Source organism: Barbus barbus (assembly GCF_936440315.1).
Source record: "Barbus barbus genome assembly, chromosome: 4".
Classification (NCBI taxonomy): domain Eukaryota; kingdom Metazoa; phylum Chordata; class Actinopteri; order Cypriniformes; family Cyprinidae; genus Barbus; species Barbus barbus.
Genome location: NC_136732.1, coordinates 42,673,080 through 42,689,296, shown reverse-complemented (window position 1 = coordinate 42,689,296; position 16,217 = coordinate 42,673,080). Strand labels below are relative to the sequence as shown.

Here is a 16,217-nt window from a genome sequence, read left to right as displayed (position 1 = left end):
ACATTTCACTACATGTCGTACTACGTATGTATATGTATGTGACAAATAAAATTTGAATTTGAAATTTATTTGATTTGAATCCTGATTGATTGTGTGGGGCCATTACCTAAAACGAAGTCTGGAAATTCTTATCTTTTGACATTAATGTGTGCATCTACCAGATTTCCTGAAGCAATACCATTGCGATCTATTAAAGCTTGCACAATTGTCAAAGCAGTGGTTAAGTTTTGCACTACTTTTGGAATGCCGAAGCACATTCAATCTGACCAAGGTACTAATTTGATGTCTAACGTGTTCACAAAGGTAATGAAACAGTTAGCTATCAAACATCAAGTATCCAGTGTGTACCATCCTCAATCGCAAGGTGCTATCGAACGATTTCATCAAACTTTAAAGTCAATGCTCAGAACCTTTTGTGTGGTACATGAGAAGGAATGGGATGAGCACATCCCACTCTTGTTATTCGCAGTTCGGAATACTACCCAAGTTTCTCTTGGATTCAGTTCTTCCGAGTTGGTTTTTGGACACACTGTTCGTGGTCCGTTGAAAATTCTGCAAGAACAAATTCTGTCGTCCAGTCGTATGTCACCAACCATCAGTGTTTTAGATTATGTTAGTGTATTTCGTGAACGCTTGCATTCAGTGTGGAAATTAGCAAAAAAACAATCTGTACAAAACCAAATGAAAACCTACTACGATAAAAAAAACTGTCACCCGATCATTTCAGGCTGGAGATAAAGTTCTCGTTTTAATTCCAACGCCAGGTTCAGCGCTTCAAGCTAAATTCGCTGGTCCTTATGAGATCAAAGAGAAACTTGGAGATACGGATTATATAGTTGAAACCCCCGATCGTAAGAGAAAATCATGTGTCTGTCACATTAATATGGTTAAGGCATATGTGTCACGTTCTGATTCTGACGTTAACAAATCTGTCGTTACTATAGCACCAGTTACTGTGTCACTGTCAGAATACTCACCCGAGAGTGACGCTTTGAGAATGAATAGTGCATAATTTTTGTCGGCTCGTTTACCAAATTCTGAAACTTTGTTGCATTTGTCAGAAAAATTGTTACACTTGTCTGTATCAGCTCAGGTAGATATTTCTAATCTTATTGAGAAGTATCCAACTTTGTTTAATGACTTTCCTTCGGTTACCCATGTGGTAAACCACAACATAGATATCGGTTCACATGCCCCAGTTAAGCAGAGTGCTTATCGTGTAAACCCATTCAAAAGACAGTTAATGAAGCAAGAAATGCAGCATTTGTTAGAGCACAATTTAGCCGTTCCTAGTACTAGTCCGTGGTGTTCCCCATGTCTACTCGTCCCTAAGCCAGATGGATCCTCTAGATTCTGTACTGATTATCGTAAGGTTAACGCTTTAACAAGAGCTGATTCTTTTCCACTTCCTCGTATGGAAGATTGTGTCGATCGAGTAGGAAATGCTAAGTTTGTAACTAAATTAGATCTGCTAAAAGGATATTGGCAGGTACCACTTACAGATCGAGCATCAGAAATCTCTGCTTTCGCCACTCCCGATGTATTCATGCAGTATTGTGTTATGGCCTTTGGACTTCGAAATGCTGGAGCTACGTTTCAGCGATTAATGTCCATAGTGCTGTCCAATGTGTCCAATTGTGATGCTTATTTGGAAGATGTAGTGTGTTATACTGATACGTGGGAAGATCATCTCAAAACCTTGGATGATGTTTTTAAGTGTTTGAGAAATGCAAATTTGACTTTGAATTTGTCTAAGTGTGAATTTGGTTGTGCCACAGTTACATATTTGGGAAAAGAGGTGGGAAATGGTCAAGTTCGTCCTCTTAATTCAAAAGTACAAGCCATTCTTGATTTTCCTGTTCCTACCACCAAGAAGGAACTTCGTCGATTTCTTGGCATGACTGGTTATTACCGATGCTTTTGTAAACATTTTTCAGTTGTCGCCATTCCCCTCACTAAATTACTAAGTAAAGCCGTTTCATTTAAGTGGTCTCCAGTATGTCAGTCTGCCTATGAAGCGTTGAAAACTTTACTTTGTAGTGCCCCTGTACTTGCTGCACCTTGTTTTGAAAAACCGTTCTTACTGGAAGTTGATGCTAGTGGTTCCGGTGCAGGTGCCGTTCTTCTTCAGATGGGTGCTGATGGTTTGAATCACCCAATTAGCTTATTTTCGAAGAAATTTAATAAACATCAAGTCAATTACAGTACAATAGAGAAAGAAGCTCTTGCTTTAATTCTCGCTTTGCAACATTTTGAGGTCTATGTTGGGTCCAGCTCACAATGTGTTACAGTGTACACGGACCACAACCCTCTTTTGTTTTTGCAGCGGATGTCTAATGCAAATCATCGTCTTATGCATTGGTCTCTGATCTGTCAAAGTTACAATTTAGTGATCTGTCATAAGAAAGGTATTGATAATGTTATTGCGGACACTCTATCCCGTGTTAATCAGTAAAACATTGATGTTTTATTTTTAGTGTGGGGGTGTTATGACCTTCAGTCATTTGTCTGTTTCTATGCTGCCCTCTTGTGTTCTCTCTGTGTATGTTTACGTTTATTTTCAGGAAGGCGGTTCCTGGAGTTAATCTGATGGAGGTGGCGATTGGTTCTTATCCTTGCCTGACTTGGATAAAGGACTGCCCTATACGCTGACCAAGGCCTTTTGTGCCATTGTACTTCTCGTCATTCACTTCGTGCTGTACATTTGTGTATTCCTCCGAAAATTATTCTACTCTGTCGGTATTAGTTGTTGTGTGTTCTTTTTTCTAGATAACAGATCTGATTGTATTTGATTCACACCTAATTGACCATGACTATGAATTCTGATTGTGAAATGTTAACCTATAACTGGTATATAGTTTATGTAATTAATTTGTAAATAATTGTGATAAGGGACGTAGGGGGTTTGACGCCGTTTTATTTTTGGAATATCTTTTTTTATATTGTTTTTGGAAAAGGGAGTTAGGTGAGGGTGATTGTATTTTGTTTTCTTTAATTTTGATTGAGGAAAGATAGAGGTTAATAAAGAGTTATTTTTGGTTGTTATTTTGGCCTTGTCAACCCCTGATGTTACACCCTTACATTATTTGAAATAAAAGCTTGTTAATCTTTATTCTTTCTGGTATCGAGGCTCTTCTTTCCCTTTCTGCTGCGATTGATCCCTAGTAAGTCGTAACAGCGGAGACGCAGGAGAGCTGGACGGGACCAGCAGAGACGCAGGAGGGCGCTCTTGCAGCGCGGACTCTCGGCGGCGCTCTGACAGCGCAAATTCTCGGGGGTGCTCTGGAAATGTGACTTCTCGGAGAGAAGGAGTGCTGGGCGGAACCAGCGGAGACGCAGGAGGGTACTTGCGAGGAGCAGGCACTTGAGGGAACTGGCGAGGAGAAGGCACTGGAGGGAGCTTGCGAGGAGCAGGCACTGGAGGGCGCTTGCGAGGCGCAGGCACTGGAGGGCACTTGCGAGGAGCAGGCACTGGAGGGTACTGGCGAGGAGCAGGCACTGGAGGGTACTGGCGAGGAGCAGGCACTGGAGGGCACTGGCGAGGAGCAGGCACTGGAGAGAGTACGGGAGCCGAGAACTCCGGGGGCAGAGCCTCATCCAATAGCCCCGCGTTTTGTGTCGGCGGAACTGTCTTCGCCGCGGGCGGAACCATCATCGCCTCGGACGGCGGCACAATCATCGCCGTAGACGGCGGAACCATCTTCGCCGCGGGCGGAATCATCATCGCCTCGTACAGCAGCACAATCATCGCCTCGTACGGCGGCACCATCTTCGCCGCAGGCGGAATCATCATCGTCCTGGACGGCAGAACCATTATCGGCACGGGCTGAATCAACATCGCCTCGGACGGCGGAAACATCGTGGGCGGCGGCATCATCTTCGCCGTGAGCGGAGGAAGCTCGCGGAACATCCCCGAACCTCCCTTGCGGAGAACTAACATCAACCGCCTCTCCTCATCTTCTGTTCGGTCGTGTCTTCTAATCTGTAATGGTTGGCTCCACAAAGGAATGCAGGAACTCGCGGGTGAGTCTAAAACAGAATCTTTAATAACAAAAGAGTTTCAGGATACAAGAAAACAATCTCAGAACAAACGTTAACCTAACTTTACATAACATTAAGACACGACAGCGACATGAGGAGAACTGAGGACCTTTAAAGGGAACAGGACAAAGGAACAAACAAGATAATTAATTCATCACAGGTGATGAGAATGATTGATACTTAACTAATGACAGGAAAAACCAAATATGGGCAAAAGGGAAACTAGACAGACTAAACCATGACAGAAACTCAAAGCGAGGGTTAAATAAGTGATTGATGGTTGTTCAGGTCTATGCAATTGAACATATTGGTGTAAACTTGGGATTTCACATTTTCATTCTCTTATACTCATCCTTTCCTCACTTTCTCTCTTTCTGCAACGTGTTAATGCTTGTGTTCATGTGTTAGATTAGTTTATGTCTTAGGTTTAGATAAATAAAATCTGATTTATATTGAAAAGAGAAGTATCTTGTGTTTTCTGCTCACAAGTTAATACCTTAATCTGATCTAGTTACTGTGCTATTTAATAGTGTTTTCACTATATTTGGGATTTTAATATCCAGTGCAGAGCTTGTTATACGGCTCGTTCAGTGAATCGCCGTAACACTGATTCTGTTCAAATCCCTATAAAATCATAAATTATTCCCTTTGAGCTAAATTAAACTATTTCTTTAAATTACATATTAATATTATGTTGTTATTACGTTACAGAGGTAAAAGCCAGACCTCACTCATTTACAGAAAACACCGATCACTGGATATTATCTGTGGCTCCATAATATCAGACAGACAGGACAGAGTTTACAGATGAACACTTTCATGAGTTAGGCAGGTCTCTGTTAATCACATATATTCACTCTCTACACATCCTGATCCACCGTAAAGCTCACAAACATCAGTTTCAGTCCTGCTGAACAAACCTATTTCAGACTAAACCACATTATGAAAGCTACTTTGGGGAAATGAAAGTAAACAGAATCACTGACTGAGACACAGAATATGAGAAAATACACCACAGTAAATTATTCACAGAGCATATTTAATACATAATTTAATACTTATTATCATTACTTATTCTGTTGTTTTACGGGGGGGGGGGGTTATAGTTGTCAAATATGCTTTCTTTCCTTTATTACAATACGTTTTAGTATACTTTACCACACTGAATTACAAAAAGAACGCCAGACCGAATCAAACATGGCTGCTGAAGGACGAGATCTGTGGAGATTTCTGCTTCACCAATCTCTGGAATCCAGTGAAGTGCGTGTCAAACATGATTTAAAGGTGTTTCAGAATCATGGCATCAGATCAGCACAGTACCTGCAGTCCTCGTCTCTGCGGCCCGTTCACACTCGCCACGCCTGATCTGGATTCACTTCACTTCCATCCTGTCACAGAAGCCCACACCATCTGCGTATTAAACACACACAGAAGTTTCCACAAGGGTACCCCAGATAGCACACAGACGTCTGATAAAGGTCTTGAGAGCATCTGCGGTGTACAAACATCTGACAGACGTCTGTAAGATTCAGATTTACACCCTTTCTAAATCATAAACATCTCAAAGATAGGATATATGAATTGCAGATGAGCAAACGCTCTGATAACACGTCTCTGTGATGTATGCGTGCTATCAGGGAATTTAAATCTGTTTTTGTTTGAACTTCCATTTATAACGCGCATGCGTCAAACGCGTTACTCCGCTTTCAACATAAAGCCAACATGAAGTTCATTCTTTCTTTTGACATGATTTCTTCATGTCCGCTTCAAATGCCTTCCTTTATAACCGTGCACTTTGTAATAGGAGTCAGCTAAATCCGCTGTAATTTGCTCACTGACGCACCCGTCGCATGCTCGTGCGTGTTTGCTCGGGGTTTCAGAGGAATCCTGCAGGCGATGGTTTCGATTCTGCTCTACTGAAACGCCTGACGTCACTCGAGCGGCGCACCAATGAGCGCGCACGCCGCGCCGCAGGAGCAAGCACGCGCACAGCAGAGAGAGCAGCAGCACGCGAGCGCTTCTCATCTCCTCATCATTACTGAACAAGGCAAGTTTATTTATCTTTATCACATCAACTCTGTAGTCATTTATAACAAATACTAGTGCACTGTATATATTATGGTGTTGTCAACACATTGTTAATGAATGCTGCAGCATACTGCTGTATTAACTATAGTGAACTGATAAACTGGATTAAATACTGCAGTATACTTTAGTTTTTACTACAGTAAACTGTACTGTATTGTAGTATAATATAACCCTCACTGCAAAACATGCTTTTCTTACTTAGATGTAGTCAAAATAATTGCAGAATAATAAGAAAAATAATCTTATGTCAAACAGAAAACAAGATTATTTTTCTTACCCCATTGCCAGATTATTTCGCTTGTTTCAAGTAAAAACTCACCTATTTATTTAATTTTTTTTCTGAAAACAAGACAAGTTTTAATTGTCTAGAAAATCCTTCTTGATTTAAGAATTTTTTGATATTTTGGCTTGAAACAAGGCAAAAACATCTAAGTATGAAAAGCATTGTTTGCAGTGCAGACACAGTTGGGTAATTTACCTAAAAAATACTGCAGTAATTTATAGTAAATACTATAGTGTTTTTGAGACATACTATAGTAAAATATGATTCCAAAACACTAGTATTTACTATAAATTACTCTAGTATTTTTTCATGTGGGATATATGTGTTATGCTTCTCAAATTCTATTCTTTAAGTGATTTAAACATAATAAAGTTGACATAGTTTGGTCATTATATTGTTAAAAGTGGTGTTTTGTTGCAGTGAAATCAGTCGCTCGTGATGGACGGCTGCGCGCAGATCTGCAAGTGTTTCCTGATCCTCTTCAACATCCTGTTCGCTGTGAGTTTGAGTCATATTCACTGCAAATGGAAATGAAGCGCTAGTTTCACTTTCAGAATCAGAATCAGAATCAGCTTTATTGGTCAGGTATGTTTACACATACAGGGAATGTGTTGTAGTGACAGAAGCTCCACAGTGCAACAGAAAGACAGTAACAGGACAGGACACAGGTAATGAAAGAATAATATACAAATATACATGTAGGCAATGTACAAAGCAGCAAAAACACAATATATAATATAGACAACTATGTATGTACAGGTCAAGTATGTGCAAATTAGAAATGAGAAAATAAAAGTAAAATAAGTGAGTGTGGTGAATGGATGGGGGGAGGTCACGACAGGGGAAGTCGTGGCCTAATGGTTAGAGTCGGACTCGTAATCCGAAGGTTGTGGGTTCGAGTCTCAGGCCGGCAGGAATTGTAGGTGGGGGGAGTGAATGTCCAGCGCTCTCTCCACCCTCAATACCACGACTGAGATGCCCTTGAGCAAGACACCGAACCCCCACCTGCTCCCCGGGCGCTGCAGCATGGCTGCCCACTGCTCCGTGTGTGTGTTCACGGTGTGTGTGTGTTCACTGCTGTGTGTGTGCATGTTGGATGGGATAAATGCAGAGCACGAATTCTGAGTATGGGTCACCATACTTGGCTGTATGTCACTTCACTTCACGGATAATGAATTAGTTGTGTGTTCCACGTTTATTGTTGAGTGTTCATGAGATGTATTGCCTGAGGGAAGAAACTGTTCCTGTGTCTGGTCGTTCTGGTGCTCAGAGCTCTGTAGCGTCGACCAGACGGTAACAGTTCAAAGAGGGAGTGTGCTGGATGTGAGGGGTCCAGAGTGATTTTACCAGCCCTTTTGCTCACTCTGGAGCTCACTACCAGCCCGTTTGCTCACTTCAGCTCATTGGCATGAAGCGCAGCGAAGGCAGAGCTGTTTGTGTTCCAGTGCAGTAAAGGCACAGCAGTTATTTCAGTGTTCAGTGTGCTGGTGTTTCTGATGAAGGCTGTGCTGAATGTGTTTCAGCTGCTGGGCTTCGGTCTGGTGGCTCTGGGAATGTGGCTCCGGTTCGGTGCAGAGACCCAAGGGTTCTTCGACATCGATCTGAACACAGCTCAGTTCAACATCGGTGAGTTCTGCTGCTGTTTCTCTGGGACTGGTGTGAAATATAGCTGGTGTTTGAGCGTGTGTGTGTGTGTGTCCGCAGGAGTGACCGTGCTGGTGGTCACCGGGGTCCTGATGCTGCTGGTGGCTGTGATCGGTGACTGCGGCGCCTGTAATAACAGTAAAACAGCTCTCGGTGTGGTGAGCATCACTGCAGACACAACAGCATGTGTGAAGAATCAAAACAACGTTTGTTCCCAAAGCAGTAATACACAAACCTCGTCAGGTTTCACTGGTCAAATCCACACACACCTGTCTGGAGAAGTCATGACCCTTCTCTTCTTCTAGAATAGAGTTATTTCTGAATGAGATAAACTAGGGGTATGTACTGAATAAACATTTCTGTGTTTCTGATATTTAGTTTTCTGGCCTGCTGACCTTTCTGATCATCATTGAAATCACAGCTGGTGTGATGGCCTTCATGTGGAGCGACCGGGTAAAACACACACACACACACACACACATTCACAGGTGTCTGTGTAATAGTGCTGGTTTTAATGTGTGTGTGTTGTGTTGTAGGTGTCAGATGAGTTGGTGAACTTCTATGCCACAATCTACGCTCAGTATGTCAACACTAGGAGCCCAGGTCAAGCCGTCACCCTCAAATTATTCCACAACGCTGTAAGAGACACACACACACACACACACACATGTTGGTTTTTGTGGTTTATGGGGACTCTCCATAGGCGTAATGGTTGTTATTCTGAACAAACTGTGTGTGCTATTGCCCTACACCAACCCTACACCTAAACTTAGCCCTCACAGGACACTTTGTGCATTTTTAGATTTTCAAAAAAACACCATTTAGTATGTTTTTAAGCCTTTTGAATTACGGGGACATAGGCAGTGTCCTCATAAACCACCTTCATATTGTAATACCTCTGTCATACCCATGTCATTATACACATTTGTGTCCTCATAAACCACATAAACATGCACACACTCACACGCACACTCACACACACGCACACACACACACACACACTCACACACTCTCACACATGCACACACACACACGCACTCAGAAGATGCGTGATATGTACGTTCGCCTCCACAGACTCGTGATGCCAAATACCTCAAATAGTGTTCAATTTCATTATTTTCGATTTTACATTATTATTTTACAAGAAATTATACACCAACACAGCTGAAAATTAATTGTATTTTCACAATAACATCTTACAGACACAAATTTGCACATAAATTCATTAATTATTTAACATATGTGCCATTCTGAGGCAAGAGAAGGTGGTGAAACGGTATTCTAATAGAATTGTTAAGTGCATTTTGAAACATATTAAATTGGGCTGTCTCTAACGATTATTTTGTTAAATGAGCAATCTACTGATGATATGTTTTTGTATTATGTAATAGAGATAGACTTAAATACCTGTAATGATGAGGAAATAATAATTGGTTTAAATAAAACATCAAAAGTGAGTAATCCTATTTTCATTGAACAACACTGTTAAAATACATAAAGAAATATACATCTATACAAACCTAAGTACAATATGTATTATTAAAATGCCTACAGAGGGCACCAGCGGCCCAGTGATTGCCACAGGTTGCATATTTAGAAATATATTGATGTAATATTTTGTGTTGGCGTAACAATATTTGTTCTAAATGTTTTCAACAGCACCCCTTTCAACCACAGATTAACTTTGTAATTATCCCAAACGTATCATATAACTCTTAGCACATGCAGAGTCGAGTTTGTTGACTGAGTTGCAGAGAGATGCTCAGGTGACCGTGAAACACATGCACGTTACTGGAAACAAACAGATAACGCTATTCAGAATGAAATAACGCAAGCTTTGTCAAATGTTTAGCTACAAACTATGCTGATATCCCAGACACATTTTCACCTCGACAAGAAATATCCACATGTTGTAATTTTGCGAGGCACAAGATCTCGTTGTCACGGTTTGCGTTGTAGTAAGATAAGAGCCCGACGAGGAGTAAACGAAAAGGAGGTTTTTAATCAGCATCAACACAAATAACCATTTTAATAATAATAATAATAATAATACATTTTATTTGAAAGCGCCTTTCAGGACACCCAAGGACACTGTACAAATCAACGAACAAAATACACTTAAAACATCAGAGCAGGTAACAGTTAAAACAAGGTGCAACATGACAAGGTAAGTACATGACTAATCGATGTAAGACAAACGAAACAGATAAGTCTGGAGTCTAGATTTGAACAACGGAAGAGAGTCTATGGCACGGAGATCTGGGGGGAGGGAATTCCAGAGCTGGGGAGCAGCACAACCAAATGCTCTGCGGCCCATGGTCACAAGTTTAACGGGTGGAACAGAAAGCTGAAGAGTAGAGGAAGAACGAAGAGTGCGAGCTGGAATAGCAACATGAAGAAGATCCGAGATATAAGAAGGGGCCAGGCTATGAAGTGCTTTAAATGTAATGAGAAGTATTTTAAAGTTAATTCTTTATTTTATGGGGAGCCAGTGGAGTTGTTGCAAAGTAGAAGTGATATGGAAAAAGTTCGGAGTCTGAGTTATGATCCGTGCTGCAGAGTTTTGAAGGAGCTGCAGTTTCTGGAGGGATTTATTAGGAAGACCATAGAGAAGCGAATTGCAATAATCAATCCGGGAGGTGACGAGGCAGTGCACGAGGATAGCAGTGGTGTGGGGGGTGAGTGAAGGACGAAGACGAGAGATATTACGTAAGTGAAAATATGCAGATCGAGTGATAGTATTGATATGTGACTGAAAAGATAATGTACTATCGAGGATGACGCCCAGGCTCTTAACTTGAGGGGAAGGAAAAACAGATAAGTTATTAATGACTATTGAAGAGCATTTGTATTTGGAGAGAATGGATGGGGTACCTATGAGAAGGACTTCTGTTTTGGAATTGTTAAGTTTAAGAAAATTAGCGGAAAACCAGGAATGAATTTCTTGTAAACAGAGGGCAAGGGAGGATGGAGGGAAAAACTCGAGTGGTTTAGTGGAGAGGTAGAGCTGGGTGTCATCGGCATAGCAGTGAAAGTGAATGTTGTATTTACGGAATATATAACCGAGTGGAAGAATGTAAATGATAAAAAGGAGGGGTCCCAGGACAGAGCCCTGAGGGACACCGGCAGATACAGAAAAAGAGTCAGACCTATGGGATTTGAGTTGAATAAACTGTGTGCGACCAGATAAATATGAAGTAAACCAGGCGAGGGGGGTGTTAGTTAAACCAATATAGGAGAGTCTGTCAAGAAGGATGGAATGAGAGATAGTATCAAACGCTGTTGTAAGATCAAGGAGAATAAGGATGGAGAGCAAACCCGAATCACAAGCTACAAGTAGATCATTTGTTATTTTAAGGAGAGCTGTTTCAGTGCTGTGAAGGGGGCGAAAACCGGATTGAAAGTTCTCATAAATATTATTAGTAGTAAGATGGGAATGGAGTCCCATACGGAAATGTAATATATGTGCATATACAAAATTCCCTTATAAGCAATACATGTTTTATATATGCCCTATTCATATATGAATCATATTAGAAATTGGGACAATTTCATATATTGACATATAAGTCTACCCCATACAAAAATATATGTTTATGTATGTATAATACATTTATTGCCATATATGGAATGTATATCATTATTAATATATGTGAGATATATGTCTTTTGTAATTATGCGTTATATACAAATTGGACATATATGCATACAAATTATTTACATATGTGACGTGTCACTTATATATGACAATCTTTTAATTATGAAATATATGGTTTCATATATTTGATCTTTTAATATGTGATCTTTGATCTTTAAAATTATATTTTAATACAGGTTGTATGCATCTACAAAGTTGCAGTGCATTGCACATTTCATGCCTTAAGACTAAAATGTTGAATGGTGCAATAAGATACAAAAAATAACATCTATTTCAAGTCTTTATTTAAATTCAAGTCTTTATTTAGAACAATCTTTAACAAATTAAACAATCTTATTGAGCGGCACAATCAAAAAGAAAAAAAAAAGAGAAACATTTACATATATAACTGATCAAAACACTGAACAGGCATAAGAAACAGAACATCAACCAATTGTAGTGGTTCAGCTAAAGGTCTACAGGTGTGGATTCCCACAGCTTGGGTAGTTTTTGGTTTATTGCCATCCCGAAGAGGCCCCCGGTGAAGAAATTTCTGGATCACTGCATCTGGAAGAAATTAGTAAAAGTTAGGTTTTTATAATATAATAACAATACATTGATTTACTAGGCCCAGAATTACATTTACACTTAAATGTATAATATTAAAAATCTGTGTGTTCACTGCTGTGTGTGTGTGTGTTCACTGCTGTGTGTGTGTGTGTGTGTGTGTTCACTGCTGTGTGTGTGTGTGTGTGTTCACTGCTGTGTGTGTGTGTGTGTCTGTGTGTGTGTGTGTGTGTGTGTGTGTGTGTGTGTGTGTGTGTGTGTGTACATTGGATGGGTTAAATGCAGAGCACGAATTCCGAGTATGGGTCACTATACTTGGCTGAATGTCACTTCACTTCACTAAACAACTTATTTGAAGTTTTGGGTTATCACAATACTAGCTAAAAATAGTGCATTTTGATTGTTATCCAACATTTAATTTGAAGACTTATAAAAACACTAAAAAAGGCAATGTTGTCAAACATTTTATAAGTATTTCAGTATTTTCTTCTCTGTGTCTTTTTGATCAGAAGTTATGATGTTAGTATTCATGTATTCTAACCAATTAGAGGAACTATAATTTAGTTTGTCAGATTTTCATCTCAATTATGTTAATCTTGATTTTACTTTATTGTTACCCTGTATTCTGAGTAAATGTCATCTTCACAGTGCCAGAACCATTCACAGGAATCCCAATTTTAGAATGTTTTCCAGCAATATAAAGTTCCTATTTACTTCCTTTAAGAATGGCAAAGCCTCTGAACTCAAAGGCTTCAATAATATATAACATCTGAGACTGTTGTAAGGAACCTTTCTTTTTTTATTACAAAATTTTATAGGCTGTATAACATTTTGAACATCATGAAACTAAATATATTTCCTTTGAATAATGTGCGCTCCACGTCATTTAATGTTGACTACAGCGTCCGAGTCAAATAGAACACCTTTAATAGTAAGAGCGTTGTTTGCGGTACTACACCAATGTAACAGCCTAAGTTATCTAAAATGAAATAAACTTGTATTTGTTATAGGCTATTGCTTTTACTTATTTCCTAACAAGTGTTAATAGTGAATAATAATTATATCTACTATTGCAAACTTTAAAGTTCATTTGAAGCGACGAACATGGAGACGACGTACATATCAGGCGTCTTGTAAGGCAACGTACCTAGTTCAGACGTACTTAGTACACGTATATTTGTGATAAATGTCTTACATACACCGCCGTCACGTCGCCGCGGGTCTGTCGTCTGCCCTCCCCATCAATCCCCATTCAAAAATCGACACGGACTGACGGCGACGGAAGGGTAGACTGCTCCTTCTCCTGCCAAGTCTTCGGTGTGGCAGCTTTCACACCTCATACACGCACACACAAATACACACGCTTACACGCACGCACACTCACATACACACACTTACACGCACGCACACTCACATACACACACGTGAGCTGACAGGTGTGTGCGTTTGTGTTTCAGTTCGACTGTTGTGGCATGGGTGGAGCGATTGAGCCGTTTGTGCGTGACACCTGTCCAGAAGGTAGCTTCCTGGAGAAACTGATGTATTCTGTGAGTCACTTCCTGTTTGTCTTGCTCTGATTTCTGGCTGTTTGAAGTTAGAGGAGTGCAGGCACTCATCCGTGTGTGTGTGTGTGTGTGTAGAGCTGTCCCAGCTTGATCAAGAACATCTTCAAAGCAAACGCTCCGCTGGTGCTGGGAGGGTTTCTGGGGACGGCAGGAATCATGGTGAGTCCATCGTTCACACAGCAACATTCTAAAACGCTTAACGTGAAAAACACTTAACGTGGCTTAATGCATTAAAACAGTGCTTTTAAAAGACCAAACTCAATAAACACTTTATTAATAAAGTATACTATTTGCAGACATGCAGATGAGCCCAGAATAAGAACACAATCCATTTAATTGCATTAAAACAGTATTCCATATAATCTGTATAACAGTGTTCGTATTCTGAAAAGTGAAGTAACGTGGCCAAGTATGGTGACCCATACTCAGAATTTGTGCTCTGTATTTAAGCCATTCATGTGCGCACACACACACACACACACACACACACCGACGATTCCTGAGACTCAAACCCGCAGTCTTCATATTAGAAGCCCAATTCTCTAACTATTAGGCCATAACAGGGCTGCTTGTCTGTACACAGAATGATTTATTAGTAATGTTTATTGAATTTTGTGTTTTTAAAAGCACAGTTTCAATGCATTAAGCCACATTAAGCATTTTCCTTATAACGATTTTCTATGGGAGGAAAACGCTTAACGTGTAATTAAAAGCATTGTGTTCTTATTCTGGACTCATCTGCTTGTCTGTACATAGTATTCTTTATTAATGTGTTTACTGAGTTTGGTCTTTTTAAAACACAGTCTTAATGCATTAAGCCACGTTAAGCATTTTGACGTTAAGTGTTTTGATGTCAAGTGTTATTGATGTTAAGTATATGTGACATTAAGCGTTTTTGACGTTAAACATTTTTGACACTGAGTGTTTTTTAACATTAAGCGTTTTTGACGTTAAGCGTTTTTTACGTTAAATGTTTTTGACGTTGCGTTTTTGACATTAAGCGTATTTGACGTTAAGCATTTTTGACGTTAAATGTTTTTGACGTTAAGCGTTTTTGACGTTAAATGTTTTTGACATTAAGCGTATTTGACGTTAAGCATTTTTGACGTTAAGCGTTTTTGACGTTAAATGTTTTTGACATTAAGCGTATTTGACGTTAAGCATTTTTGACGTTAAGCATTTTTGACGTTAAATGTTTTTGACATTAAGCGTATTTGACGTTAAGCATTTTTGACGTTAAGCATTTTTGACGTTAAGCATTTTTGACGTTAAATGTTTTTGACATTAAGCGTATTTGACGTTAAGAATTTTTGACGTTAAGCATTTTTGACGTTAAATGTTTTTGACATTAAGCGTATTTGACGTTAAGCGTTTTATACGTTAAATGTTTTTGATGTTGTGTTTTTGACATTAAGCGTATTTGACGTTAAGCATTTTTGACGTTAAGCGTTTTTGACGTTAAATGTTTTTGACATTAAGCGTTTTTGACTTTAAGTGTATTTGTCGTTAAGCGTATTTGACGTTACACGTTTTTGACATTAAGCGTTATTGACGTAAATCGTATTTGACGTAAATCGTATTTGACGTAAATCGTATTTGACGTAAATCGTATTTGACATTAAGCGTATTTGACTAAGTGTATTTGGTAAAGCGTTTTTCTCTCTCTCTCTCTGCTCGACAGGTACTGGCGCTGGTCTGCAGCTCTGTGCTCTATAGTAGCCTCAAGCCGTCTTACTACTCTTCTACAAACATCTACTGAGCCTCCACTCGTCTGTCTGATGGACGGATGAATGCTTTCTTCGGTCAAAGGTCAAGGGAATCACACCTGTGTGTGTCACTCATCTAGAACTGAACCGAATCGCTTCCTGCTCAATTCTTCAATCTAAACTGAGGCGAATTAAAGTCGACTGAGTTTCACAGAAATCAGAACTGATCTGCTGTAGTTTGTAACGCTTCATTTCATTTATCAGCACGAACCACTCATAAACATGATACATCTCAACATATGGGCTTGTTTTATGCATTAAAGTTAAACTCGCTGTCTGTTACGAGCTCTTCCTGAATATTTCATTGTCTTGCTGTACGATTAAAATCTGCATGTTTCATGTTTGTTTTTTACTGAGACACATTAAAGAAATTTCCATAAACCTGTCACGGTCCGGTGTGTTTCATCAGAGGTCAAAGGTCAGGAGTGATCAAACAAGCACTGCTAATCATTACAACACATGAAGTTGCAGAAACAAATGGACTATAAAATGTGAGAAATGAAGAAGAGAATGTCATGATAAATAGATATGTATTTAATAGGGATGTGGCTAGTGATGGGAGAAACGAATCTTTTCGAAGCTTCGAATCAACTGAACCGATTGCTTCTCAGAATGATTCAGTGTTT

At 39.7% G+C, this 16,217-nt stretch overlaps 2 protein-coding genes across 3 annotated transcripts; one reads left to right on the top strand and one right to left on the bottom strand.

The window, feature by feature from the left end:
- Nucleotides 1-2,950: 2,950 nt before the first annotated feature.
- On the bottom strand, nucleotides 2,951-5,987 carry LOC306866402 (uncharacterized protein). Its single transcript, XM_079411598.1, has 3 exons — nucleotides 5,885-5,987; nucleotides 5,362-5,451; nucleotides 2,951-4,041 (listed from the first exon to the last, which is right to left on the bottom strand). The coding sequence occupies exon 3, from the start codon at nucleotides 3,938-3,940 to the stop codon at nucleotides 3,110-3,112; it is 831 nt and encodes a 276-aa protein (XP_079267724.1). The 5' UTR covers nucleotides 3,941-4,041; nucleotides 5,362-5,451; nucleotides 5,885-5,987; the 3' UTR covers nucleotides 2,951-3,109.
- A 10-nt stretch (nucleotides 5,988-5,997) lies between these two features.
- On the top strand, nucleotides 5,998-15,977 carry LOC306866389 (CD9 antigen-like). Of its 2 annotated transcripts, XM_079411575.1 has the most exons (9): nucleotides 5,998-6,088; nucleotides 6,833-6,910; nucleotides 7,936-8,038; nucleotides 8,117-8,214; nucleotides 8,435-8,509; nucleotides 8,593-8,694; nucleotides 13,718-13,807; nucleotides 13,901-13,984; nucleotides 15,507-15,977. In XM_079411575.1, exons 2-9 carry the CDS (start codon nucleotides 6,851-6,853, stop codon nucleotides 15,582-15,584), a joined length of 690 nt encoding a protein of 229 aa, XP_079267701.1. In that variant the 5' UTR covers nucleotides 5,998-6,088; nucleotides 6,833-6,850; the 3' UTR covers nucleotides 15,585-15,977. The 2 variants fall into 2 exon arrangements, with proteins under 2 accessions (XP_079267701.1, XP_079267702.1); XM_079411576.1 differs by lacking the exons at nucleotides 5,998-6,088; nucleotides 6,833-6,910 and adding an exon at nucleotides 6,968-7,080.
- Nucleotides 15,978-16,217: the final 240 nt, after the last annotated feature.